This window comes from Spinacia oleracea, chromosome 4 (genome assembly GCF_020520425.1).
Source record: "Spinacia oleracea cultivar Varoflay chromosome 4, BTI_SOV_V1, whole genome shotgun sequence".
Lineage (NCBI taxonomy): Eukaryota > Viridiplantae > Streptophyta > Magnoliopsida > Caryophyllales > Amaranthaceae > Spinacia > Spinacia oleracea.
The window spans coordinates 167,972,473-168,000,241 of record NC_079490.1 but is presented as its reverse complement, the minus strand read 5'-3'; the positions used below and the strand labels follow the sequence as shown (position 1 = coordinate 168,000,241).

The window sequence follows — 27,769 nt, the reverse complement described above, 5'->3', positions numbered from 1 at the left end:
TTCTCGGTTTCAATGATGACGCTTCATTGATGAGGGTTCATTGAATGCGTTGCAGGGAAGATGAAGAGAATGTCGAGATTTTTTTTAGGTTTTCTTTTTTCTGATTTATAAAGGACCTCAATTTTTGGAGGGAAAAGGGTGCAAGTAGGGAAATGGTAGAGCACGTGACTATCACGTGAGGTCAACCACCGGAGTTTTGGAGTCAACGCCGGAAATTCCTTTTTTTTTGCCTCTCACAAATTAATTTAAGGTTAAGGTGTGTTTTGACAAAAATAAATATAAAAGGTTAAGGAGTCAACGCCGGAAATTCCTTTTTTGCAAATTTGCCTTTATTAAAATTAAAAAATATTTATTAACTTGATTTCGTTTAAAATAAATTTCGAATAATCGAATTTCGTTATTTTAATCGTTTTTACGATTTATTTTAAACGATAAATTTATAAACAAAAATTTATTTATTTATCGTTAACGATATTTTTATAAGAATTTATTTAGTTAAACATTTCTATTTTTATAAGTTTCTGAAAATTACAAACAATTTCTGAATTTTGCCTAATAATGTGAAATTATTAAAATATCCCTCAAGAACAAAAAATTCCATTTTTGCTTTCTTCCCTTGCTCTCCACGTATAAACCAGGAAGTCAAGACTTCCTTCCTTCCCACAATTCAGTCTACATTCAGATACTTGGACCCCAAGCACACCTCCTTGTTCATCACACTTCTCATATACAAATTCAGAAATTAAGATGGAATTTCAACAACAAACCAAATACAATTTCAATTTCAATTTCAATCTCACTCCTTGATTTTCTGTGATTCAATCCAACCAACCACCATCAACCACCGTCTGCCACCACCGCATCCACCACTGACCACCACCATTCTCACCACCACTCAACCACCCCGCATCTCCCGACCACCCAGAACCACCGAACACCACCACCCCCACCGTAGCTCCCTTCCCCTGCTCCCTCCTCTCTTCTCGCCCTCCCCTGCCTCGTTCTCTCTTTCTCTCGTCGCACCACCTCCCACAACCACCACCACCTCCAGCCATTTTCGTCACCTTGCCAAGTAACCTCCGCCCCAAAATAACCCAGCAAGCCACCCCCCTACTCCTCCCAGACTCGCCGCAAACCACCACACAAATCTCCCCTGTTTCTTCCCCTTCTTCGCGTCGCTCACCACCTCCCCTTAACTGCTCCGCCGCCGTTCAACCACCGTCACCATCGCCGTCGAAATCCCCGGCGAAGCCCAGTCCAACCTCCACGCTCCCTTCCTCTCTTCCACCCTTCGTGCTCCCCTGTTCGTGCCCTCATTCGAAAAAAAAGAGGAATCAGTTTCATTTGAAACTTGATTTTTATCCTTCCTCAAATCCAATTTCAGATTGGGCCATTTTACAATTTGGGCTTTTTGGGTGAGTTAAGCCTGATTTATAATTTTCAGATTCTAATTTAACAATACTTATGATTTAATAATTTATATAAAATGCATATTTACTAATAAAATTGTTTATTATTTTTCAGGTTTTATTATCGATTTCATTGAAATGAGTTACTAGATTGATTTATCAAGGACAATTTAAATAAAATTTCGTGTGAATTGATTTAGGAGAAAACATATATTTTTCACTAAAATTGTGTTTAATAATATTTTCATTAAAATTATGAAATTATATATTTTCAACATTATTATTAAAAAATTTGTTATTTATAATATTTCGAAATATTGAGTTAAATTATTTATCATTTCAATAACTAATTCAATTATTTAATATTTTGAAAGAAATTGGACTCGGAGCTCAGGAAGAACGAACTAAGGAAAAGCTTAGCAATTTGTGGAAGTGAGGTAACGGCTATTGCTAGTTCCCGCAATCCCCTTATAAATATGATTTATGAAATTATGACGTTATGATTGAATTTATGAATTAAATATTTTGATGTGTTTTATGGATTGTGGGATGAAATATGATTCGATTGAATTGTTTCCTATAATATGATTTGATTGAGTTTTCTCATAAAATGATGTTTATCCAATGCTAAAAAAGAATTGATATTTTTATTGATCCCAGGATCTAAATGATGTTTTATGATCTCAAAGAGTTATGTTATTTCAACTGAGATACAAGAGCCAAGGCTTAGTAAAATTACATAAAACATGATAAATGAAAGTGAAAGACCTGGTTTGTCTGGCAGTATATAAAATACTATCTTCTTATATATCGGTCATGCATGCACCACGGACACCTGTCCACCCATGGATTACGAGCCCAGACTCCCATGGTAAATGATCTCAGGCTCAGGGCCCAAGCCCCATGTTACGACGATGAGCCCAGGCTCTTATGGGCCCAGGCCCAGTGGAGAATTCCTTCACGGTTCGTACTTGCGGACAACTAGCATGTTAAATTGCAAAGTTTATGAATGAATTAAATATGATGTTTTATTAAATGTTTTACCTATTCTATTCTCCCAATGTTATTAAATAAAATGAATTAAAATAAATTTACGCTGCTAGAATAGTTCATTACTGAGTCTTCGGCTCACCGTTTTATTTTCTGTTTTAGGTACTGATGGGGACGATGGACACGAGTAGTGGCAATGAATTTTCACTTTAATAATATTCACCTAGTTTATGCTTATAGTTTTAATAGTTTTAATTAAAGACTTTTAGTAAGTTATGTACTTTTATTTTGGTAATATAAAGGATTATTATATATATTTTGGAGTATTTAATAGCTTATGATTGATGTTTGCCTTGTAATTCCCAAGAAGGAGTTACGGCAGGTAATGTCCCGACCAATTAGGTTAATTCCGCTGCTAATTATGCTTTAATAATTGAATTAGAGGTTGGGGCGTTACAATATAATAGTCAGAATTTACAATCAAAGTTTTCATATTTTGGACACGTATTTCAAAGCGTAAATAACTTTAAAAAACGGATAAAGTAGCATATATATATATATATATATATATATATATATATATATATATATAGAATTGCACTCAAATGAGAAGGGAGCTTAAAATGAGAAGAATGAGAAGCAATCGTGTGCGTTCATCGTGATTAAATCTAACCGCTGAAAACAAATCAATCGCGGTTTACTAATGGCATTTTCGTAAATATGAAAAAAATCAAATGAGCAAACTTCTTTCCTCATTTTCGCGTTTTACTTTTCTCTCTCCTCATTTCCAGAACTCACGTTTTCTCTCTTCATTTTCTCTCTCCTCCATTTTCACTCGCCACCGTGTTCTCCTTCGTCACTTGCTACAACCGTCGCGCCGCCACCATCTCCAAATTTGTGACATTATCAACGCGTTGTCTTCTCTTCTTCAAATTTGTGAGTTTTTTTTGTTTTTTTTGTAAATGTTAGGGTTTGCATTGATGATTTATTAATTTCGTTTTTAATTTTTCTCATTTGAAAAGTAGTTAACATCAATTTTATTCTTGTTTTATGTGATTAGGTAGTAATTGAGGAAATTGCGAACAATTTTTGGCGAAATTCACTGCTCCGACAACTCTTCGCCGACGGTCACCACTCCGGCGACTTTTAACTCATCGCCGATCGTCTCAATATCTTCGTCCTCTTCTTTAGTGAGTGATTTTGGTGTTTTCAATTTTTAGGGTTATATAATGTGTAATTGTAGTTGATTTTTGTTGTTTGAAGTGAAATTGTGTAGATCTAATTTGACATAGCATTTAGTTTTTTTTGTTTTTCGTGAATTATTTTTTTATTTTTAGTTTTATTTTTTAATAAATTTAGGTCATATTTAAATAAGCAATTACTATTTAGTGAAATTGAGCAAATAATTGAGCAATTACTATTTAAAATTAGCCATTTATATTTATTTTTGCTCATTTTTCTGGTTTTGGAAAATGTGTTCATTTATGAAAATGATCATTTTTCATATTGTTCTGAAAATCATGCTCGTTTATTTTGTTTTATAATTTGCTCATTTAATTTGTCTGGAAAAGTGCTCATTCTTGAAAATCTTGCTCATTTTATTAATGTTTGAATTGAAACATTTGCTCATTGTTTGTAAATGAGTAAAAATTATTGTTTCGGATTTTAGAAATTTGTTCATTTATTTAAAATGAGCAAATAAATAACTACTCATTTGCTTCCATTTTGCTCATTTCTGAATCAACAACTATGCCTACTCTAAAATTCCATTTTATTGACTTTTTTTGATATTTTTTTTAACAGTATACATGTAAAATGGCTGATAACACTTCAACACCGAAGTTGCCTAAAGATGAAAATGTCACTGCTTCAAAAGCTGCTAAACCGAGGTACTAAACTTTTCATTCTCTGCATTTTGAGACAATGAGCAACATAACTTATACGAGAAACTTTCTTCTTCTATTAAAATTTGCTCATTTGACCAAATGAGCAAAATTATATTTTCCAGGCAGTTACTGCTTGTTGCAAAATTTGCTCATTTGTCCAAATGAGCAAAATTACATATTCTTGGCAGTTACTGCTTCTGCCAAAGTTTGCTCATTTGACCAAATGAGCAAAATTTAATAATTGATTATGAATGTGTTTTTTTTTTAATTTTAATGTAGCTTGCGAACAGTATCGTTCAAACATATTGCAAGGAAACCTACAATACCTATAAAGAAAGAACTACCCATGTTGTTGACAAGGATGTCCCCGAATAGTATTGCTCAACTGAACAAGACGATTTCTGCTTCTCAACGAAGTGCAATCGAGAATGTAGGCTTTGGGGACCTTTTATCTTTGAAAATCTCCAAACTGCCACTACATCTAGGTTTGTTTCTTGTGGAGAGTTTTGATGCTAATACGTGTTGTTTAAGAATTCACGGAAATGAATTCTTCATCACTGAGAAGGACGTGCACGAGGTGTTGGGGCTTCCTCTAGGTGTTGAAGAGATCAACTTGGATAATGATTGTAAGGACGTAGAAATCTTGGATTGTTGGAAGAAACAATTCAAGAAGTTCATGAAGGAGAAAGCAGCGAAAAAAGCAAAAAAAGTTAAGGCAGTTAAAGGTGAAAATGTGAAGGTGAAGGAGACTTTCACTCAACTGATTCCTGTTGGGGTTCTTACTGATCATTTGAAGTCAAGTAAAGCATCTTCGGATATGTGGTTGAGGAATTACGTAGTTCTTGTTACTTCGACTCTTATTCATGGAGGACAGAACCAATTTGTTAACTGCTGGATTCTGCGTTATTTGAAGGAAATGAGTCAAATCAAAAATTTGAATTGGTGTAATTTTGTGCTTCAATGCTTGGTTAACAGTAAGATGTACTGGGAAGAGGTAGAGGGAAGATGGTTTGCTGGATCTTTGGTATTTCTTATGGTAATTACTGTTTTTTTCTTCTTTTTTTTTTTTATAAATTTCATTCACATTCTCTTATTTATCATCTAATCTTTTTTTTTTTTTTTGTAGCTGTTCTATGTGGATAAAGTTGCCTTAGAGGAAGTGCGTATTGAAAGATCACTGCCTATAATAAAAGGATGGAATTGTAATATGCTATCCACACGAGAAAAACTTGAGATCGAATTGGGTAGGATTGCATTCCACGGGATGAATGATGCAGTAGATAAGGGTGAAACATCTGGAACTCAAAAGGTATTCAATTCAATACCTTTTTAACTGCTTTTCCTTTTTTTTATTATTATTTTGAGTTTGAATAGTATTAACTTTTTATCACTTTATTTAGCAACAAGAAGAGGTTATTGAAAATGAGAATCCCGAACAAAATGTACCGACTGAACAAGAAGTTCCTGAATATCAATCAAAGGTTAATTTTTGTATATTTTTATTTCATATTGTTTAAGCACTTTATACCACTATATTAACACGGATTGTTTTTTTTTTCTTGAAGGAAAACGCTTCTGCTTGTCCTGAAGAGAATGAAGCCCCTCAAATTGTAGAAAATGTCAACCCTCCTGTTGAGAAGAACAAGTTTCAGTTGAAACAAGTAAGTAACATTTGTTAAAATGAGCATTCTGAAACTTGCTCATTTGTTAAAATGAGCAAAATGTAACTTGCTCATTTTGACAAATGAGCAAAATTTGAATTGTTCAATTGTCCAAATGAGCAAAATATAACTTGCTCATTTGTCCAAATGCGCAATTCAAATGTAAGTTGTTCATTTGTCCAAATGAGCAAAATGTAACATGCTCATTTTAACAAATCACCAAAATTTGGATTGCTCATTTGTCCAAATGAGCAAAATATAACTTGCTCATTTGCACAAATGAGCAAAATTTGAATGTAATTTACTCATTTATGCATCCCTGATTAAATTCGTATTTATCCTCTCGGGACTCGTGTACCCAATTTCCCACTCCCTCGATTTATGCTGATCTCATGTATACGTGCTTATTGATTTCTCAATCGTTCAAACGAGCAATGAAAAAATACAGAGGTTTGAGTCAAAAATAAGAAATCAACAATCCTCAAACTTCCTCAATTCTATCACATTGATTTCACCACCATCATAGGATTTGAGTTGAATTCCCTAAGCCTGTTTTAGTTCCTCGATCAGAATATTCTCATTTAAAGTTCGAGTTTAAAGTTTTGCTTATTGTGTCATGTTTGTAGGATTGTATTTTGGAGTTGGTTGTTGCTGCTAATGAACTTGCAATGGCAATGGAGAAGTTTCAGCTAAAGGCGCAACAAGCATATTCTGATTTCCCAGATGATCAAAGAATTCAGTCCTTGAGAGATTCAGCTTCAGTTGTGTGGGACAACTGTTCTTCTACAAACAACGTCAACCAAACAGAGAATGTTGTTACTCCCAATCCAAATATAACAGAGAATCAATCTGGGGTATGATTACGACTTTGTATAATTTTTATCGATCACCTTAATTACTTTTGCTGTTGCAAATGGTTTTGATCAGTTGAAGACATATTTTACTAAACCAGGAAAATGAGTGTTCAATATATAGTCTTCCCAGTTAATAGCTTTTTGATCAAAGTAGAATATATCTGTTTCCAACCCTCTTTCTTTCGCTGCCATCCTTAACTTGTCGGTGAATATATCTTTGTGAATATTAGAAATGAGCTAGTAATTTTTAATTGAGTTATTACATTTTTTGTGTGGAATTTGGGATTGATTAAATTGAGGATTTTTGGTAGAGTTTCTGGGTGGTCTGGGAGGAGGAGGAAGAAGAAGATATTAGAAAAATTACTCATATTTCATGTAAATGAAAAAAAAATTTACTCATTCTGTTCAAATGAGCAAAAAAAAAAATTAAAATGAGCAAAAAAATCTGCTTATTTAAAACAATCTACTCATTTGTTCAAATGAGCAAAAACATCTGCTCATTTGTTCAAATGAGCAAAGATAAGGACTGATTCATAGAGCTGCTTAGATTTCTGATTCTTTTTTTTGTGCAGATTCCTCGTGAAGAGCGTGCTGAAATTCCTCGTGAAGAGCGTGCTGAAATTCCTCGTGAAGAGTCTGTTCTAAGATTTAGCCAAGATGAAGATGATGAGTTTTGGAGGAATCTGATTGTGATTAAAGCTTGGGATGATATTGTTGAAAAAGGGATACGAAACAAAAATGCAAGATGTGCACAGGAGCTGGTACCCCCGTCCTTTAGCCTTGGTCTTGACTCACCGATTAATGAAACTGTTTCTGAAATTGCTGCTGATGTTTTACACAAAATTTTGAAGGATAACGAGGTTGAGGTGGATGATACTCTGCCAGGGATAGACACTGTTATTAAATTCCATGAAAATGCAATTTTTGAAGAAGCGGTGTTTTTAGAGAAAGAAGTGGCTGAAAGAGAACTGAGGTTGGATAGAAGGAGGAATCAGAAAAAGAGGGATTCACCAACAAAAGGAAAAGGACCCTGTGAGGTAAACAAAAGGCAGAAGGTGGAGAATAGGGAAGTTACTCTGTCGAAGTCTTTGTGCTCACCATATAAGGATCGAATGGTGAATATAAAAAGTGCGCTAACACCTGCACAAAAAGCCATTGTGGATTATGTGATAAACCCTCAAGAACCTGCTGAGTATGTTTCTTATCATTTTTTTTTAAAAAAAAAGTCATTTAACTTACATTCTGATTTATTACTTGATTTTTTTTTCAGTGAAAAACTTTTTGTGTGGAAAGTTGGTGAACGTGATGAATTTTCTTTGACAAGGCTTCATTTTCAGTCATTCAAACAAGGCAATGGAATGTTCTCTCCCATAATTGACGCTTGGTTGTTGATTCTAAATTCCAAAGAACAATACAAATCTGATTCCTCACCAGCTCGTTTCTTTTTCAGTTGTCTACCAGCAGTAAGTTTTTATTTCTTGTTAAAAAATCTTCAATGATTTTGGTTGCATTTAAGTTTCTCATTTAGGGCATTGGCTATATCATCTCCTGAATTATCAGAATGCTTAGTCCCCCTCCCCTGTCTTAAGGCCAAGGGATGGACATTCAGCTATTTGAACAAAACATTGGCACATTGCTACAAATATTCTAAACGAATTAGTTTCTGCCTCTCTGGTGAGAAACTGTTTGAGTACGCTACTCCTGTAGTCTCTCAACCCCCTATTTCACTCAGAGTTTTCATTTTAACTCAAGTACTAGTGTTGGATCTTGGCAGTCCGACCTGGATGACACTTCAGTGCTTTAATTTGGATCATAAAATCATAGAAATTTTTCACTAAGTAGCCATGTCAGTTAGTGCTTGTGCCAGAAAGTTACTTCTTCTATTTTACTCATTTGACCAAATGAGCAAAATTATATTTTCCAGGCAGTTAGTGCTTGTTGCAAAATTTGCTCATTTGACTAAATGAGCAAATTTTCATATTCTAGGCAGTTACTGCTTGTGCCAAAATTTGCTCATTTGCCCAAATGAGCAAAATTACATATTCCAGGTAGTTACTTCTTGTGCCAAAGTTTGCTCATTTGACCAAATGAGCAAACTTTGCAGAATCGATGTTGGCTTTGCTTCGGCACCCCTATTATTGCATATCAGCTTATTCATCTGTGAGTTGAAAATATCTCTTACCGTTTCACCAGTAACTATTTCTGTTAGAGAAATTAGAGCTTCTATCTTTATTGTAGCTTTATTGAGTGGAACCTTTTAAGATTTAGATGTGTAAATCTTAATTGCTGCGATGATTTGGCATTATTTCAGGAAGAATCTTATATGATTGTTCTCATTCTTGAAGTTGTGACATATATGTTTTTTCCTATGTGCATTTTGTTGGAGATAGATTTTAAATCCGATCATTTGCTCAATATTCTCATTGTTTAAACATAAACACATATCGTCTTTTATTTATTTCTTACATCTATTTTTTATCATTTTAGGAAATGATTTTGGAATTTAGCAAGGAATCTGTTAAACTTAGGAATGCAAAGTTTTTAGAAGCAGCAGACAAAGAATTGAAGAGAAGTCGGTTTGAAATCAAGGATACTGCGTTGTATTTCTTCCCTGTTTGTCGGGCTGCCCATTATTTTCTTGTCTACTTCAACACTCTCCTAAATTCAATGGATTTGATTGATTGGGTTGAAGGTTTTCCAAGTTATTGTAACCTTATGAAGAACCTGGTATACAATTATAATCTCTTACATTTGTTTATCTTAGCTATTGATATTTACTAATACACGTGTTATATTTTATACAGAGGTATGCATTTGCCCACGTGATGGGAAATCAGGGCTCGGTACAAGGTAACTTGTTGAAGAAAGATATCATGAATATGACTTCTTGTTTGCTGCCTTTTGATTGGCAATCCACTGATGCTGCGCACGAATACTGTGGAATTTCTCTTATGCGGCACATGGAGGCCTATATGGGAGTGAAAAAGTGGGATTGTGGTTTGAAGAAAAACGATGTAAGTATTTTAATATTGATAGTATTTTTAGTAGAAAATAGTTGCTTTCTACTGTTTTCTTCCAGTGATATATTTCTTGTTCAAAATTTTTCTTAAATCAATCTCTACTCTTCTACTGTAAGGCATGCACCATAATTTTACCAACCATATTAAATGAAAGCAGTAACAATCAAATTCAAGCAAAACAAAATTAATTTGCTCATTTGATCAAATGAGCAAAATTAATGAAAAATCTGCAGTTTTGCTTCCAAATAATCTGCAGTTTTATAAAGTAATCTGCAGTTTTTGTAGATTACTTTATAAACCTTTCCTCCAAATAATCTGCAGTTTTTGGATCAGAATTCTGGAATTTTTTTATAAAGTAATTCCTTTTGTTTCAAGTACTCAAGTTCATCGCAACATGGAAGGGTGTTTGCTGTTTACTAGGTCAACGCCACTAAATTTTGATTAACGGATGTTTTTTTTTGCAGCTATTGACAATGGACAAACTTGCTTCCAAATATTGCGTGGATATAATCAAAAGTGATATCAATGAAGCATCAGTCATCATAGACAAGAAAATCAAAGGCAAAACCAGAGTTAGCTAAAGATGATCTCATATTCTTCTAATTTCTGCAAAGAAGGAAATGATGGGTTGTTCTGCACTGCTGATTCCATTAGCGTCCTTGACTTCCGTCAGCCATCTGGTATTGGTCTTAAGATACCTAAGATTGGTGTAACTGTTCAGTCAGTATCTTCTCGAGGGGATTCTGTATATCTTGGTTGTAGTAGTGTTGTTTCAGCAGTAAAGAAATAGGTGCAATTTTGAAAGTTAAACATTCGGTCATTCTTTGTAAATGATCAATTTTGAAAGTTCGGAATTCAAACATTTGCTCATTATTACTAAATGAGCAAATATTAAAGTTTCGTTCATTGTTACTAAATGAGCAAATAGGAGTCTAAACATTTGCTCATTATTTATAAATGAGCAAATATCAAAGATCTAATTTATATTTGGTGTTTGATAGCTCATTTGGTTTTATATGAGCAATTTTTTAATTTCGGAATTTAAACATTTGCTCATTATTTTACTAAATGAGCAATTTTAAATTTTAAATTTCGATATTTGAGCAAATTTTAAATTTCGAACTTCGATATTTGCTCATTGATTGTAAATGATCAATATTTGAAGTTCGGTTTTTTTCTTTTGCTCATTGTTCCTAAATGAGCAAATATTAAAGTTCGGAATTTAAACATTTGCTCATTATTACTAAATGAGCAATTTTTAAAGTTTGGAATTTAAACATTTGCTCATTAATACTACATGAGCAAATATTAAAGTTTCTAAATGAGCAAATACTAAATGAGCAAATAGGAGTCTAAACATTTTCTCATTTGTCTCTAAATGAGCAAATTTTAAATTTCGAACTTCGATATTTGCTCATTGATTGGAAATGAGCAAAATTTGAAGTTAAAAGTTAAACATTAGTTCATTGTTTTTAAATAAGAAAATTTTGAATTTCAATTTAATATTTGCTCATTGTATTTAAATGAACAAAAAATATAGATTAGATTCTAAATATTTGCTCATTATTCTAAATGAGCAAATATTTAAGTTTCGAATCCAAATATTTGCTCATTTGTTTATAAATGAGCAAATTTTAATATTCCTTCTGTTTTGCACTCCTCTACTGAACAATGCAGTTCAGATCATCAATGCGGTTCACAAGAAATAAATAGAACACTGAACTAAGCAGTGCAAGATGTAACACAAGAAATAAACACAGCAAAAATATTTTCTCATTTGTTTCCAGTGCCAATTGTATTCCACAATAATTAGTTGTTACACTTAAATACGTTCCAAAATGTACAAAATTGTACTCAAAAAGAATAACTAAGCAGGAAATGTTTATGTTGCTTTTGCTCATTCTTCCCAAAGCTTCCCTTGCTAAGCATTCAGCAGCTTCTTGACGATCATCTACGTGCCTAAATATGTCCACTGCTTCTAGATTCCTAGTTACCTGAGAGAGCCAAAGAGAATGTTTCTAGTAAATAATGTCCACTGATCCGGAAAGAGCATTACACAACTATGAATGAATACTGATCGAGTGAGTACATTAATTACTAACCTGTGATGTTGATGTTGATGTTGATGTTGATGTTGATGTTGATGTTGATGTTGTGGCATCAGATTAAACCAGACAGGAGATTTGAGAGGGGTTTGTAAGTTGGGGCATTGTGAAAACAAGGTTACCCTATCATCTAGTAGGCTGTAACCAAACAGAATTACACTTCCAGTCAGAGGTTTACAATAACCAAACAGAATTACACACAACAACTATAATAGAATAGAGATGGGTGGGTGATCAAGAGATCACGAACGTAACATTAATATAGTAACCATTCTGTTATCTTTGCCACGTGAAATAAACAATTCTAGGTTAAAACACTTATTACTAGTCACACTTTCTGATCCGCAAAAGAGACAATATCTTCCCCTCTAGCCCTTACAGTAATATCGAGTTACAGAACCGACAACAATAAATGGTTACTCCATCTTGCAGAGTGGATTAAGATTTTGAGGTTTTTACTCGTGATCATTACCCCCAATCAGCACATAAAATTCAAAACCGCACCCAGTAATCCAGGAATCTATCATAGCTTACTTTATACTTTACCCGACCCCGACCCCCCTCCTCCTGACACACCTCTCCTTCAACCCTCTGTAAATTAATTCTAATCCCTCTCCAAAAGGAAAATGCAATATGTTGAGCTAACAACAATAAACAACTAGGCAAGAGTATATATTGACCATCAACATTTAGGGAAAACTTGCCCACCAGCAGAAAATCAGGAGGAGACTTACAGTAAGAAGGTATTAAAAGAATAATTGTGTTGATGTTGATGGTCAATATATACTCTTGCCTATCATCTAGTAGGCTGTAAGAAGATACAAATTTGAGATCATCATCATTAACAAAGTAGACACAATTCCCTTGGACTCCATGAAAACACCACACATCAAAACTTAATCTTAAGCTAGAATTCATGTAAACCCCATACATCAAAACTTAACTGGTGAAAAGGTGCCAAAAACACAGATTGACAGAAAGTAAATAAGCTGAATTTAATTTGGCAGTTACCTTGCTTAGGTTGTAGTTTTGTTCGGGCAGTTACGACTGTCGTGATAATCATATGCCCCACAAGCTTTACATTTTCTTTTGGGTTTCTGACTTTGCTCAATTGCTGCCTCCTTTTCTCCTACTATTCTATGTCTCTTGCCTTTATTCTTTGATGGTATTGGATTTTGGATGTTGAGGTTAGAAGACGCACTAGGACCAACAAAAAGCTCCATCTCTTGAGTTTTTGTCATTGGCACACACTTTCCTTTTTCTACCAAATTCTTACTAAAATCTCTAAGATTATCGAGAAATTGTTGCAAATTTTCCTCATTTCCCTCTGCAAGGCCTACACAGTTAAAAATCTCCGACCAGACTTCCCCTAACATTTTAGTTGTTGTGTTCATCTTCCTACATTCTTCAAGGAAGTTACCATGCATATCAAAAATTGGCCTTTTGGTTGCCTCTTTTGTCCATCGATCAAGAATGTAGTACTCTGGAATCTTTGTAACTTGTCTTGCATTTAAAACACATATTGCATGTTTACATAAAACCCCCAATCTCTCAAACAATTTGCAAGAACATGATGTCATGAGATTTCCAGAATTAAATGTTACCTTACTTGTTTTCTGTCGAGAATGGTCCATGACTTGTGCGATTTCAATATTTTCTTCCATTCTAATAGAACTAATCCCACATCTGAAACAAGCCTTGTACACCTCATCCTGGAACATGTAGAAAAATTTTCTGGTATACACCTCAGCTGCATGTTTCTCCAAAGGCAATGGAGTTATAAATTGAGGAACAGAGTGAATGGATTCTGTATTTAGCTTATCTTGCTTGTGCCTTTGTGCATCCATTGCACTTTCAAAACGCATGCAGAATTCTACAAGTGTCACATGCGGATTGGTGAAATTATTGAAAAAACTATTCTCACTTTCTGATCTAGAGGTAGTTCTTAAAATGCCTCCTAACCTGCATTCAATAGCTTAACATATGAAATTTATGACATTTAAAACAAAAAAGTAATCAAAAAATTTTCTGCTCATTTGCACAAATGAGTAATATTTTTGCTCATTTAGACAAATGAGTAAATTTTCTACACAAGTAACTATTATGGTTTGGACATATTTCTGCTCATTTCCAAAAATGAGTACCTTTTTTGCTCATTTAGCCAAATGAGTAAATTTGTTTTGCTCATTTGTCTAAATGAGTAAATTTATTTTACACATTTAGACAAATGAGTAAATGAATTTTGCTCATTTGCAGAAATTAAAGTTTCTGATTTTAAATGAGTAAATTTATTTTGCTCATTTGTCTAAATGAGTAAATTTATTTTGCTCATTTGTCTAAATGAGTAAATTTATTTTACTCATTTAAACAAATGAGTAAATGAATTTTGCTCATTTGCAGAAATTAAAGTTTCTGATTATGAATGAGTAAATATATTTTGCTCATTTGTTTAAATGAGTAAATTTATTGAGATGAATGCAATTCCAAAACCCCAAATCAAACCAAATTTGAATTACACAAAATGCAAACATCATCTGAACAATAAAAAAACAACACCCCAATTATAGAAAAGGAGCAAGAATAATTAATAAAAAAAACAAAAGTTGTACCTAATTAATCAAAAAAGGCACAGAAAAAAAATCAGAAACCCACAAATCTAATAAGGCAGGATTCAAGAAGACAGGATACAAGAAGACTTCAAAAAAGTGAATGCAGGACGTAACTTATCTGGAAAGAGCATTCTCAACAACTTAATCTTAAGCTAGACTTCAAGTAAACACCATACATCACAACTTAACTGGTGAAAGGTGCCAAAAAAACAGATTGACAGAAAGTAAATAAGCAGAAATGATATCAAATTTTTGATGAGATTAAATTAGATTAACAAAATAAAAAAATTTGACATCAATGCATATTAATAAAGAGAGAAAATGCTGCCATACCTGAGATCTCTAAAGTAGCATGGTATCCAATGTTCTCTTATTGAAAACATATGTTGGAACCAACCATTCTCCACAAGGTTATATTGAACCATAAGCGAGTTCCAAGTAGCTTCAAATTCCTCGGATTCTTGTTCCATGTCCCACACACACTCATTTAACAACTTAAGAAAATCTTCATCTTGTTTGAGCTCAGGGCCTACTTTTTCAGGAACTTTTTTCATTATATGCCACAAACAAAGTCGGTGGCGAGTGTTAACAAACACCTCATTTATGGCAACTTTCATTGCCGGATCTTGATCGGTTATCAAATATCTAGGCTCACAATTTCCCATAGCATTAAGGAAAGTCCTAAAAAGCCATTCAAATGATTGAGCATCTTCTTTAGAAAGTAAACCAACCCCAAATTTTATGCAAGACTTGTGATGGTCTACTCCGGTGAAAGGAGCTAAAACCATTGAGTATGTGTTGGAGTCGTAGGTGCAATCAAAGGATATCATCTCTCCAAACAATGAATAATTTTTACGGCTAGTTGCATCCGCCCAAAACAGATGGGAAACATGATCATGTTCATCTAGGGCATAATCAAAGTAGAACCCATTGAAAACATCTCTTTTTCGTATAAAATTCTCAATTAACATCTTAGCATCATCACCCTTGATGTGCTCCTTCAAATCTCTATGAAAGTTCATAAAGTCTTTCATTGTGGCTCCAACATTGTCGTAACTACCTACATTTTCCTTAAATAGCCGAAAAGATTTCGTTGGTCCAATGTTCATTCTTGTATTATTATTCACAAAATTCTTGTGAACCATCGTCATTTTCCTTGAACTTCTCAAATATGGCATGGATGTAGGAGAGGCTAGGCAATGGTTATGAGGCTCAAAAAATTTGGTAACTTTGTATTCTCCATCTTCATTGATAAGATTCCAAATGATTCTAGCCTTGCAACCAACTCTCTTTGAGTTTCTTTTACGGCGTCGCTTCCCTTTTTCATCATAATTACCTTCGGATTCTAAGATACCTTCTCTACTACAAAGATAATACTTTTGAACGATACCTTTGCTATTCTTGTATACCGTAGATGAACGAACGTCAAAACCACATATTACAGCATACTCCTTATAAAATTCGATAGCCTTTTCTAAAGTTTTGAATACCATTCCTTCACGTGGTTTCTTATCTTCAACACAATATGGAATCCATTCCCTAGTTCCATCTTGAGTCAGATATGTTTCTGCTCTAGGACTTCGAATATATTCGACTGGTGTAGGTTGTTCTGTAGGCACTGTAGAGACTGGTGTAGGCGCCGTAGGTACTGTTCTATGCTCCATAGGTTCTGTTGTAGACTCCATAGGGACTATCGTAGGCACTGTAGATACTCTTGTAGGATTTGCAGGCCCCTCCTTTGCAGGCTCTGTAGACTCTATTGTAAGAACTACAGTAGGAACTGAAATAGGCAATGCACAAACCAAAAATAATTACATATATTAAATGAAAGCAGTAACAATCAGATTCAAGCAAAACAAAATTAATTTGCTCATTTGATCAAATGAGCAAAATTAATTTGCTCATTTGACCAAATGAGCAAAATTTAATATTCCAGGCAGTTAATGCTTGTGCCAAAAGTCAAATGAGCAAATTTACATATTTCAGGCTTTTACTAATTGTGGCAAAGTTAGCTCATTTGACCAAATGAGCAAAATTTAATATTCCAGGCAGTTACTGCTTGTGCCAAAATTTGCTCATTTGACCAAATGAGCAAAATAATTTCTTCCACACATTTACTGATTTTGTCCATATTTGCTCATTTGAACAAATGAGCAAATAATTTCCAAAAAATCAGTTCTGTAATTTTGCTCATTCTCAAAAATTAGCATAAATGAGTAAAATTGATTCACACCCTAAATAGTTGTAACAACTTTGCTCATTTTCTCAATTGGGGATTCACACCCTAAACAGTTGAAACAATTTTGCTCATTTGCTCAATTGGTTCACATCCTAACAGTTGCAACAATTTTGCTCATTTGCTCAATTGGTTCACACCCTAAACAGTTGCAACAATTTTGCTCATTTGCTCAATTTATTATCAGTTGCAATCTCTTTTTTGTTTCTTCAAAAACCGAACAGCAGGGACTTTAAACCCCCCCTAAAACTCAACATGAATAATTAAAAATTTATGCAATTTACTTACTAATTTTCGCAATTTTCATTCGAAATTACTAATCAACTCTATTCACTATAAATGAATTATTGTTTCATTAATTTTAATATTTTCGCAATTAAAAACAGGGGTTTACTCTCCCTTTCGATCTCATGAACAACCAAAGACACAATCAAAATTTATGCAAAATTCATTCAAAATTAACGCAATTTTCAATCAAAAATATCAATCAATTCAATTTCTCAATCAATTTGTAATTTGTTCAATAATTAAAAAAAGTACCTTCCATTATGGACGAATTTCTTTTAGGAGAAGCAGAAATTGAATAGCTTAGCAAGAAGGATGATAAAATCGAGTTGGAAGAATTAATTCTTGGTTTCAGCCATGAACAAATTTCTCGTGATTTCTTTAATTCTTGTTTCTTGGATTTCGTAGGTTTTCGCCATTGAAGGATTTTAGAAAGAAGAAAGAGAATGTCGGGATTTTGGGGGAAATAATGTGGCGTTGTTTTGGTTGTTGGGGATTTGTCGCGTTGTTTTCACGCGCGAGATCAACGGCTCAAGATTTCGCGAGATGGACGGCTACGGTGGCTTCCTATTCTTCCCATTTTAATGTCCTTCTCATTGGAGGGGGACCCTATATATATATATATATATATATATATATATATATATATATATATATATATATATATATATATATATATATATATATATATATATATATATATATATATATATATATATATATATATTTATTGTTTTTCTACTATATAAGTCAAAACAAAACAAATCATACGAGTATATATACACAACATGTACTAGCTAAGCACAAGAATGACCTTACCAGTTGGTAATAATAAGATTGGAACACCGTATGCGTGATTCCACATATCATGATATCAATTAGGAATTCCATGTAACAATTTATGAATTGTATAATTAAGTAAATAACATACACTCCATATTATGTTACGTGTATTTTTAATTATATTGAAACATATCATAAATCTGGATAAGTTAATTAATATATTAATGAAGAATCTAGTAGGCATTAGCATTACATACGGTTTAAGCTAGTCGATCTCGCCCACGAGTTGAGGAAAGGTGAGAAGGATATATAGAGCGAAAGGAAACTCCAAGGAATTATTGAAGTAGCTCATGGAAAGTGTACGTGGTGGAATTAACCAATTTTATTAGTTCTAATTATAAACTTATGCAGAGTAATAGACTATCATATCATTTGTTGCAAATATTAGCTCAAGCTCGAGTAATGAATCATGTATGCAATTTATTAAGTTGATTATTTTACCTCCATCAAAATACAGAGTTGAAAAAAACCAAATAGCTAGTACTCCGTAATACTCCCTCCGTATTTATTTAAGGGATTCACTTGGCCGGACACGGGTATTAAGAAGAAAAATTAAATGAAATAAAGTAATAAAACAAGTGGGGTTGGGTAGATATTTTAATAGGTAAAACAAGTGGGGACCATTTCATTTTAGGCGGTGCGGGTGGGTGTAGTTCTGAAATTATTTGTTTAATAGGGTGGTAGGACATAAGATATATTAGATAGATTATTTAATTAGATGGTGAGGTTGATTTTTTTAGGTTCTACTACGAGGAGTTCCCACCGCCTTCGGCAAGTGGACTAATCTCCCGCGGGAGTTTGCATGGGTACCTCGATGGGCAGCATCCCTCCCAGTTGAGATTTTTTCCATTCGCAAGGCTCGAACCCGAGACCTTGGTTAAGGAGCATTATGGGACGTCAATGCCATCGTTAGCACGATACGAATGAATGAGATGGGAATGGCATCCATAAGCACGCAAGGGCAGGGCATGGCCCAAGCACCGCATGACTATAAGCACACGGTACGAATGAATGAGATGGGAATGGCATCCATAAGCACGCAAGGGCAGGGCATGGCCCAAGCACCGCATGCCCAAGGCACAACGATCGGACCACATGCATAATGCCCCGACTATAAGCACACGGTACGAATGAATGAGATGGGAATGACATCCATAAGCACGCAAGGGCAGGGCATGGCCCAAGCACCGCATGCCCAAGCTAGGCACAACGACCGGACCACATGCACAATGCCCCGACTATAAGCACACGGTACGAATGAATGAGATGGTAATGGAATCCATAAGCACGCAAGGGAAGGGCATGGCCCAAGCACCGCATACCCAAGGCACAACGATCGGACCACATGCACAATGCCCCGAAAATTTTGTTCGTATCGTGTCCCGACTTGACCGAAAATTTTATTCGTATCGTGTGCTTATAGTCGGGGCATTGTGCATGTGGTCCGATCGTTGTGCCTTGGGCATGCGGTGCTTGGGCCATGCCCTGCCCTGGCGTGCTTATGGATGTCATTCCCATCTCATTCATGAACCACAAAAAATTAAGGGCACAAAAATAAACCACAAAAAAACACTAATGAGAGAAAAAGAAAAACCATAAACAAGCTGTAATCACTACTACAAAAACACCTTTTGGAGTCGCCTCTTAACCACCTATAGAGTCGCTTCACGGGCGACTCCACAGGGGGCGATTCTATAGGTACCCCCTTTATGTGTCGCCTATGAACCGACACTGTAGGTCAGTTTATGTGTCGCCTCTTATGTTAGAGGCGACTCTGAATAGGAAATTTATGGATTTGTATGTACTTTTCTGAGTCTCCTAATTCGTTTTAGGCGACGCATATGGTGCCCTATCGTGTCGCCTACTTCGTTTGAGGCGATTCAAAGGGACTCTAAGGTGTCTCCTGCTTAAGTTGAGGCGATTCAAATGTACTCTATGGTGTCGCCTCCATAGTGGAGGGGATGTATATGATACTCTATGGTGTCGCCTCCTTTATTGGAGGCGATGTATATGATACTCTATAGTGTCGCCTACTTCATTTGAGGTGATGTATATGGTACACTATGGTGTCGCTTGTTTTTTAAGAGGCGACGTATATAGTAATTTACGGTATTTCCTGTATACATGAGAAGCGACGACAAAAATGGACGTCGACGATGTTGTAGATGCGCCACATTTTTTTTCTAAATGGCCACATTCAGACCGATCGAAATTAAATGGCATAAATAAAAATTCAAACCACTGCAATATAATCTCAAAATTTCATAAAAGTCATACATAATACTTTTGATTGTATTTTTACATATTAGAAAATCCTGGACACGAATTTGAGAAGTTTATGTCAACTAAGTGTCAAACTGAAATTAATTAACTATAAAAAATTATCAATGAAAAATCTACACCATCTTTCACGAACATCATCGATAATTTCTTGAGTATATGCCTCCAGAGTGAAATGCTACATAAACAAAACCAAATGCATAGATATATTAGAATCGACGCAAGTACACTCAAACAATTAAGCAAGTGCAAATTTAAAGTTAAAAAATTTGATACGTTAATTACCTTTTGAAAATCACGTTCCTTTTTCAATACAAGAGATACTATTTGATCCATATACTTCAAGACATAATAGCCGGACTCAACTAGCCCAACTTGTTGAGAACGAGGACACTTCACCACGTATAATATAAGATAAAAATGATGTCAACACATAAATAAATAAGGTCTTTATTCTCACAACAAAAAATATAATATAATAAAAATTTACCTTAACCACCTTCCACGTTAGCTTCGTTTTCCGAGATCCTTTGTCCATGTTCATTAAAGTCCTATATGCGCTGAACATCAAAGGAAAAAAATCCACATAATTTAATTTTGCTTTTGTTCATACTGTTAAAGGGGAAAGCCATAATATCTAGGGAACAAGCTAGCACAAAGATTGCCAAGGGAACATGCAAATATTCAGTTTGTGAAACTTGATTCACAATGAAATTATGGTTTCTTTAGCTAAATCCAGCTTATGTGTTCAAGCTGAGAAGAGGTTGGATGAAATGGCGCAAGCCTTAGAACATTTTCAGCTCCCATAGCAACTACAACACAGCCCAAACTATTTTGCAACTGCAAAATCAGCCAATCCCTTATTTAACTTGCAGACATTAACAAACATAATGAAGCTACAGGGTGCAAAAAAAGCTAAGAACCACAGTAACTGTGAGATTAAGTCTATCATAGATGTTAATCATGTTATACTTGATTAGTGGAGCAGAAAGAAAAAAGAAACTGTTCCTGTGCCGTTTCTGTCATCTGGATATTTGGTCCTTACTCCTTGTGCTGAGACTTCTTTGATTCTGGTGTTTGCTATGGTTATTATATACTCATTTTAGCTTGTGTTTCTGTTGGCTTGTTTCTGCTACAGGCTACTCTTGCAGCAGATCGAGCTGATAATTCTATACTCATTTTAGCTTATGTTTTTGCCACATTCTATATAAATGACATTATCGGTACCGGTGGTGATGGCGCAAACACTGTAAATATCTTTACATGCGCCTCTATGTTGGCTGCCTCTTGCATGTGGTGCCAAAGTATCCAAGGTTGTATCTCATTTTTTGCTTCCCAATTGGTGTACAAATATGTTTGATTTACTGATGTTGGGTTAACTTGTTTGTTTTATAAGATTATGTTACAGCAAGGGAACAAATCAATATAGCAATAAGTGGTTTACAGGTAACAAAATCCAAGATGTTACAGCAAGGGAACAAATCAATATAGACTAGAAGGCATCAATAAGCTTGGACTACCATGAGACAGCAGAAATTGAATTAGTATCCTTTGTCTCAAATAAACCTAACTCCTATTTGGTCTACATGTAACAAAATCCAAGATGCAAGGATTCAAATTAGAGGAGTTTGGATGTCAAGGTAAAACGGAAAGCAAAAGCCTAAAATAGCCATTGGCTTCTGGAGAACACTGGAAGACAGAGTTCTATTTCTTTAGGCACATACTAGTATAATTGCAGTTAATAAGTAGTTGATTAGTTCCAGCGCAAATGTAAAACTTTAGATAAATGATCAGATATCCAACATAGTCAAGGCCATCTACAATTATACATTTATACAAATGCCACAATGCAGCCAGTAAAGCAGAAATTATTGGTTCGATGAATGGCTTATAGTTGCAGATTGAATCTCGAAGATATGTCGGTAGTGAAGAGTAAGAAAGAGGAGAGAGAAAGAGAGAAGAGTGTGAGGTAAGGAAGCTAGAGTACTTACACAGACAAGGAGCCTTTGGTATGCAAATTCTCTAACGACCCATCAGCCATGGAATCAAAGAAAAAGGCTTCCCCTCTTTCAAGGCAAATTACAACCAACATCCAATGATATTTACTGCATAAACAAGGAAGATATTAGTTTTAAAGGAAAAAAATGGACTGATTTAAAGCATTATAATCAATAAGTAGTATAAATGTACTTACTCTTGACGGATCGGGGCAAGTATATAGTTCTTCGTACTTTGCTTGGTAATTGAATGATTCACATATTTTGTGTGGATACTGGGACGAAGTTTAACCAGCCCTAGCTTATGCGGACAAAAAAATCCAACTTCTTCTTGGAGCTTGTTTTTCGTGATCTCGTTTTGCAAAAACCTTAACCATATCAACAAGTATTAGTTAACCTGTATTAATCATATCTAGCTAAAGTTCAACAAACTTTAGAGATCACATTTTTTTACCTTATCCAGATATCCACACAAGATGTACGTATGTATTCCATGTTCAGTAATTTCTTAAGATCATCACCAAACACGTAAGCAGTAAAAGAAACTTTATCAGGATAGTATAAGATATCCTCTTCGAAATCAACATCAACGCTGAAATCAACATCTCGATTCTTATACAAGTTGTATAATTGCTTGCAGCTATTTGGCAATGCCAAAAACATGTCCTTGCCAATAAGGAAGGGGGTGAGTTCTTCTTCATTATCATTAAAACGAGATTCAACAGCTGAACCGGTGTCAACTAGTTTCTTACCCTCCATTAGATTATTTCTAATCTTCTTTGGTGGTGGTGGTTGATCGATCAAGTTCTATACATATTTTTATGAAAAAAAACAAGATTAGTGTCAATCAAAATCAATAAGTGTTAATTGATAAGCTGAAATCAATAAGTATAATTAATGTCACCTCAATGGATAATCTGACTTGTGAACGAGGCCACTGAGCCCAACTTCCTTTTATCTCACCAAGGGACTCGTGCCCAAAAAAAGGCAAGGGTAGAGGTGTATTCTCTTCACCTTCAACAACATGTAGGATTTTCACCTTGACATGATCTTCAAGTAATGGAACGCCATGAACAAGCTCCCCTGGTACGCTTTTCAACAATGTACCTGTTGCCACAACTCGATTTCCAGAGCTTTCTTCAAGTACTAATATATCACAAGGAATTGGCTCCTGTAAAGTAAAAAAAATACATGAACAAGGTTGACACAAATAACCTAGTTGCTTGCAATACTCTTACTTTCTTGCAAAAACAGTACGAAAAGCAAATGATGGTAGGGAGATAAGAACCTTAGAGCCATTCGCGAAAGGATCGGGATCAACAGACTGACAACTACTACGAGTGGGAACATCAACCATATTAACCTCCAAATCTTTAGGTACTTGTATACCACAAGATTTCAAGACATCAAGGGTAACAACTCTCATTTCAGCCCTTGTCTGCTCCCTTACTTGTTCAGTGAGGAAATTTGTAATTTCTTCCACTTGTTTAATTGTAAGCATACCCTCTGTTTGATTACAACGCCTCTTTCTTTTAAAAACTGATGTAAGCGTTGCTTTTCCGCCCACTCCCCTTACATGGCCTCCATGCTCAGGATTTCCAAGCGCTTCAGTTAAAATGTCATGGCTTCCATGAGAAACAAACTCCCCTGATTTTTCCTTTTCCCTTAGCTCATTCTGTTTGCAAACGGAACAATATAATCAGACAAAAGATTTTAATAAAGTGAATTATGTAATCTATGAATTCACTTACTAAACACTTAATAACTTTAGTTGATTTGAATAAAGGAATCCTGCAAATGAATTGGGTTTGGGGAAAGTTTAAACGTTCAAGGAGTCTTAACTTAGATTAGCTAATATTTGTGAAATTTTATTTGAATATTACAGGGCAACAGATCAGTCAGGCAGATCAGATAGAAGATCAGTGCATATCAAACAGACGAGTCAGCAACAGCTACAGATCATTCAGGTCAGTCAGTGCAGATCAGCCAGTGCAGATCAGTGCTGCCAGTGCAGATCAGTGCAAATCAGTCAAGAGATTAGTGCAGATCAGTGCAAAATAGTCCATATCAGATAGCATATCAGTGCAAAACAGTGCAGATCAGATAACAGATAAGTGCAGAACAGTGCAGATCAGATAGAAGATCAGTGCTGCCAGTGCAGATCAGTGCAGATCAGTGCAAATCAGTCAAGATATCTCTATTTATTCAATATATTCCTCGCTTCTTCCCGCCTAACGGCTTAATCTATTTCTTATTCCATAAGGGAAAAAGGACCTATGTGGACCAAATTTTGGTTAATGGATCATGCTAGAGTTGTTTAATACATATTGGTCGTTTCACCCCATATAGGAAAAATGGCACTAATTATTGTTGGTGCATGTACTTCAATTTCTCAAGTATGAAGTAGCTACATGCTGAATGTTAGTCGTCATTCGTCAGATCACATCAGACAGAAATAGAACTGAGGACCTTTTGTTTTAGTTTACAATTTTTACCTAATAGGGATGATTCGTGTTTATAGATCAAATTTTCACAAGAACATCAAGGTCATATCATAAGCTTGTATAAGTACGCAATACTTAGCAAATAATTTTCGCATGAACTTTTGTGAAGTCGACTTTGGTAGGCCTTAACTTGATCAGGAGACAGAACCAATAGATAGCACTTATAGTGAATGTGGCATGGCATGGATCATGACTCGGTTGACAACAGAAATGTACCTTCCCAAAATTTGTTATTTGGTGGATTTTGGTTACTGTTAATGATATCTCTATTTATGTGAAGGTGTCAACGTTATGTGTTACAAGTTTATAACTTTACAATTATAGTTTTTTTTTTAGTCTAATGAGTTTTACTTGGTATTGGTTATATAACTTATCTTGGAGGGTAAATATGATTTTGTGTAAGTTTTTTAAATTTTGATGAATGATTTTATTTTTCCTTTGTAAATTTTTTATTGCAACGACTATTAAAATTGAAGATTAACTAAAGTGACAAATGGAAATGGGTATGTGGTTTACTGGTTTATGGATGACTCTATGGGGTTTACATTCTACTATTTGAAGTAGGAATAGTCTTTTGCAATTTTGAATTATTTAGGATCTATGATTTCATTTTCCCTTTTAGCAGGTTTATTTGTATGGAGTAATTGCTATTAGTTTAAACAATGACTACACTTTATTCTAATTCTAACATTTTATACATCCCGTGCGAATGCACGGGGGACATTCTAGTTACAGGGCAACAGATCAGTCAGGCAGATCTGCACTATATTAAACAAACGAGTCAGCAACAGCTACAGATCATTCAGGTCAGTCAGTGTAGATCAGTGCTGCCAGTGCATATCAGTGCAGATCAGTGCAAATCAGTCAAGAGATTAGTGCAGATCAGTGCAAAATAGTCCATATCAGATAGCATATTAGTGCAAAACAGTGCAGATCGGATAACAGATAAGTGCAGAACAGTGCAGATCAGATAGAAGATCAGTGAAAAACAGTGCAGATCACATAACAGATTAGTGCAGATCAGTAAAAAAAACACTGCAGATCAGATAACAGCAGCAGGAAATGCAGATCAAATAGCAACAGATTAGTCATGCAAATCAAAGAAGAAGAAGAATGGCAGAGAAGAAGTCAAACAATGAACGTATGTTAGGAAAAAATGGAGGGAAATTTAATTGGTGGGCCACAATTCACACCTCAGTTAACAGAATAGACTAAGAAATTATAAAGAGAAATATGAAAAAGATACTTACGAGCTTCTCTACAACCAATTTCGTTTTCTCATTAGGGATATTCCCGTTCTTGTCCTTTCTTCCATCCATCCACCTTTCATAACGAGGTCTTGGAGTTACTACAGGTGTTTCACCTGATTCAACACCCTTTGAAGAAGATGCACCAGACAACATGGCCTTTTTCAGTTGCTCTTGGACAAACCGTTCTTCTAGTTTTCCATATCCACCGCGACCCAAGTGATGGGGATACAAATTATTGGCTTGTTTAGCTCGATTTCTTTCACTGGTAACCTGCCAAAAGAAATAAAATTTCCAGCATAAGTATTTCAGTTAAAGAGAAGAATCGTGCAAAAATGTTTGAGGTTCACAAGGTGTGTGTTTTTGTGTGTGTAAAGTCAGTGCCAGTCCCATATGTTTCTCCAGAAGAGCGTTTTCTCATTGATCGCATTTGTCCTAAACCATATGGCATGTATTGTTGTTTTGTTAGAAAAGATTCACACTAATCATTAATGAGTCAATTAACTTATGATTTGGGATAGATTTCCAATATTATATACTCCGTTTAAAAAGTATTCATTAAGATTCATGAATGCACTGTAAAACTGGAAGAAATGCAAATATAAGTCCCAACCTATCCATGGACAAAGGATCTTTGCCACAACCTAGCCGTGGACTAAACTGCTCATTCTCAAAACTAACAGCACCTATCTGAGCAACAGAAGATAAGTCTTCACAGAACAATGAAGTATCAAATAAGGCTGATTCTTGCTTCGGGGCAACAGTTCCCGAGTTTAAAACAAACACATATAAGTAAGTTTAATCACCTTGAATTCATCTGATTCACGTTGCTCTTTAAAGACTTTCCAATCTTCCTCATCAATGCCTGCATATTCCTTCCATGGTGGGTTGTCCACTTCATTTTTTGTGCATTTATTGAAATACGCGCTCGTCAATCTGGTCTTGAAATCCTTCCACCTTTTATTGCAATTCCTCAGCACAAATTCTTTCTTGTTGTCATCACACAAGAATAATTTCTACAAAAACATGATTTTTTAATGTTAGAGTACACACGAGACATTGAATGACACGTGGGAAAGGGGTGCTAACACAAAAGTAAAAGCATTGTACCTTGATACAAACCCATAATCTTTCCTTTATTTCCTCATCAACCATGCTCCAGTGTGTAATGTGAATCTTGACCTTTGAACGAGTAATTGACCCAGTATAGGCTATGTACCTATTCATGAATTCTCCAATAGCAGAACCATCGTCACTCCACTGAAGAGCATATGGTCCATCATCATCTTCCATGATATACTTCGCCGTTGTAGGCCCTCTCCTTTTGTGACTTGCGCTTTTCTTCGTCTTCTCCTGTGTATCCCCCTGAGAAGGAGGATGATCTTCTCCGGAAGCCATAAAAATTAATAATTCCTAACAAAGAATTGGTTTATGGTGAGTCACAGTACAATTCAAGTATTAAAATGAAATAGGAAAATAAATAACCATAATTGAAATAGGAAAATAAATAACCATAATATTTTTTGGTAAATAAGAAAAAATATTAATCAAAAGCGCTTTCAAGTTTGTACAAGCTCAAACTGCCACTTAGGCCTGCAACAAGCTGCAAGCTTAAAAGAATAAAGCTAGCCTAAAATCTATTCAAAATAACAGAAAACTAAACACAAAAAATAAGCTAGTTAAGTCAACCGAGGTAAACGAAATTAGCTGAACCTGCCCTAATAGCCTTCAATTCACCAGCATCCACTTAGGCAGAAGCCCAAAACCCAACAGCAGCTACATAAATATAACTGAACCAGATCAGAATGCAACATTTATAGGCAGATGGAAGTTCAAATTTCAA

The 27,769-nt window shown here is 34.9% G+C and overlaps 6 protein-coding genes across 6 annotated transcripts; 3 read left to right on the top strand and 3 right to left on the bottom strand.

Moving 5' to 3' along the window:
* The first annotated feature begins 3,017 nt into the window (after positions 1–3,017).
* LOC130472169 (uncharacterized) lies at positions 3,018–5,979 on the top strand. Its single transcript, XM_056842642.1, has 7 exons — positions 3,018–3,335; positions 3,460–3,589; positions 4,203–4,288; positions 4,565–5,321; positions 5,412–5,594; positions 5,686–5,766; positions 5,851–5,979. Exons 3-7 carry the CDS (start codon positions 4,215–4,217, stop codon positions 5,962–5,964), a joined length of 1,209 nt encoding a protein of 402 aa, XP_056698620.1. The 5' UTR covers positions 3,018–3,335; positions 3,460–3,589; positions 4,203–4,214; the 3' UTR covers positions 5,965–5,979.
* A 619-nt stretch (positions 5,980–6,598) lies between these two features.
* On the top strand, positions 6,599–8,431 carry LOC130472168 (uncharacterized). Its single transcript, XM_056842641.1, has 3 exons — positions 6,599–6,800; positions 7,373–7,992; positions 8,071–8,431. Exons 1-3 carry the CDS (start codon positions 6,615–6,617, stop codon positions 8,297–8,299), a joined length of 1,035 nt encoding a protein of 344 aa, XP_056698619.1. The 5' UTR covers positions 6,599–6,614; the 3' UTR covers positions 8,300–8,431.
* Positions 8,432–9,399: 968 nt separating this feature from the next.
* LOC130472167 (uncharacterized) lies at positions 9,400–10,715 on the top strand. Its single transcript, XM_056842640.1, has 3 exons — positions 9,400–9,527; positions 9,605–9,814; positions 10,285–10,715. The coding sequence occupies exons 1-3, from the start codon at positions 9,468–9,470 to the stop codon at positions 10,399–10,401; spliced, it is 387 nt and encodes a 128-aa protein (XP_056698618.1). The 5' UTR covers positions 9,400–9,467; the 3' UTR covers positions 10,402–10,715.
* Positions 10,716–13,455: 2,740 nt separating this feature from the next.
* LOC110803634 (protein FAR1-RELATED SEQUENCE 5-like) lies at positions 13,456–17,317 on the bottom strand. Its single transcript, XM_056842598.1, has 4 exons — positions 17,311–17,317; positions 14,868–16,314; positions 13,530–13,887; positions 13,456–13,473 (listed from the first exon to the last, which is right to left on the bottom strand). The coding sequence occupies exons 1-4, from the start codon at positions 17,315–17,317 to the stop codon at positions 13,456–13,458; spliced, it is 1,830 nt and encodes a 609-aa protein (XP_056698576.1).
* A 2,902-nt stretch (positions 17,318–20,219) lies between these two features.
* Positions 20,220–22,252, bottom strand: LOC110777819 (uncharacterized). Its single transcript, XM_056826848.1, has 3 exons — positions 22,170–22,252; positions 20,669–20,738; positions 20,220–20,571 (listed from the first exon to the last, which is right to left on the bottom strand). Exons 1-3 carry the CDS (start codon positions 22,217–22,219, stop codon positions 20,266–20,268), a joined length of 426 nt encoding a protein of 141 aa, XP_056682826.1. The 5' UTR covers positions 22,220–22,252; the 3' UTR covers positions 20,220–20,265.
* A 137-nt stretch (positions 22,253–22,389) lies between these two features.
* Positions 22,390–27,628, bottom strand: LOC110801894 (uncharacterized). Its single transcript, XM_056826847.1, has 6 exons — positions 27,037–27,628; positions 26,733–26,942; positions 25,930–26,199; positions 23,080–23,850; positions 22,630–22,982; positions 22,390–22,543 (listed from the first exon to the last, which is right to left on the bottom strand). The coding sequence occupies exons 1-4, from the start codon at positions 27,322–27,324 to the stop codon at positions 23,410–23,412; spliced, it is 1,209 nt and encodes a 402-aa protein (XP_056682825.1). The 5' UTR covers positions 27,325–27,628; the 3' UTR covers positions 22,390–22,543; positions 22,630–22,982; positions 23,080–23,409.
* Positions 27,629–27,769: the final 141 nt, after the last annotated feature.

Coding starts and splice junctions, on each gene's coding strand:
- LOC130472169 (XM_056842642.1), top strand. CDS start 4,215: ATGGCTGATAACACTTCAACACCGAAGTTGCCTAAAGATGAAAATGTC. Junction 5,595..5,685: donor AAACATCTGGAACTCAAAAG/GTATTCAATTCA, acceptor CACTTTATTTAG/CAACAAGAAGAGGTTATTGA. Junction 5,767..5,850: donor TTCCTGAATATCAATCAAAG/GTTAATTTTTGT, acceptor TTTTTCTTGAAG/GAAAACGCTTCTGCTTGTCC.
- LOC130472168 (XM_056842641.1), top strand. CDS start 6,615: ATGGCAATGGAGAAGTTTCAGCTAAAGGCGCAACAAGCATATTCTGAT. Junction 6,801..7,372: donor TAACAGAGAATCAATCTGGG/GTATGATTACGA, acceptor TTTTTTGTGCAG/ATTCCTCGTGAAGAGCGTGC. Junction 7,993..8,070: donor AACCCTCAAGAACCTGCTGA/GTATGTTTCTTA, acceptor TTTTTTTTTCAG/TGAAAAACTTTTTGTGTGGA.
- LOC130472167 (XM_056842640.1), top strand. CDS start 9,468: ATGGATTTGATTGATTGGGTTGAAGGTTTTCCAAGTTATTGTAACCTT. Junction 9,528..9,604: donor GTAACCTTATGAAGAACCTG/GTATACAATTAT, acceptor TATTTTATACAG/AGGTATGCATTTGCCCACGT. Junction 9,815..10,284: donor GTGGTTTGAAGAAAAACGAT/GTAAGTATTTTA, acceptor TTTTTTTTGCAG/CTATTGACAATGGACAAACT.
- LOC110803634 (XM_056842598.1), bottom strand. Junction 13,888..14,867: donor TGCTACTTTAGAGATCTCAG/GTATGGCAGCAT, acceptor TATTGAATGCAG/GTTAGGAGGCATTTTAAGAA.
- LOC110777819 (XM_056826848.1), bottom strand. CDS start 22,219: ATGGCTGATGGGTCGTTAGAGAATTTGCATACCAAAGGCTCCTTGTCT. Junction 20,739..22,169: donor ACCAAAGGCTCCTTGTCTGT/GTAAGTACTCTA, acceptor TTTGATGTTCAG/CGCATATAGGACTTTAATGA. Junction 20,572..20,668: donor TAACGTGGAAGGTGGTTAAG/GTAAATTTTTAT, acceptor TACGTGGTGAAG/TGTCCTCGTTCTCAACAAGT.
- LOC110801894 (XM_056826847.1), bottom strand. CDS start 27,324: ATGGCTTCCGGAGAAGATCATCCTCCTTCTCAGGGGGATACACAGGAG. Junction 26,943..27,036: donor GATTATGGGTTTGTATCAAG/GTACAATGCTTT, acceptor ATGTTTTTGTAG/AAATTATTCTTGTGTGATGA. Junction 23,851..25,929: donor AATTGGTTGTAGAGAAGCTC/GTAAGTATCTTT, acceptor GTTTGCAAACAG/AATGAGCTAAGGGAAAAGGA.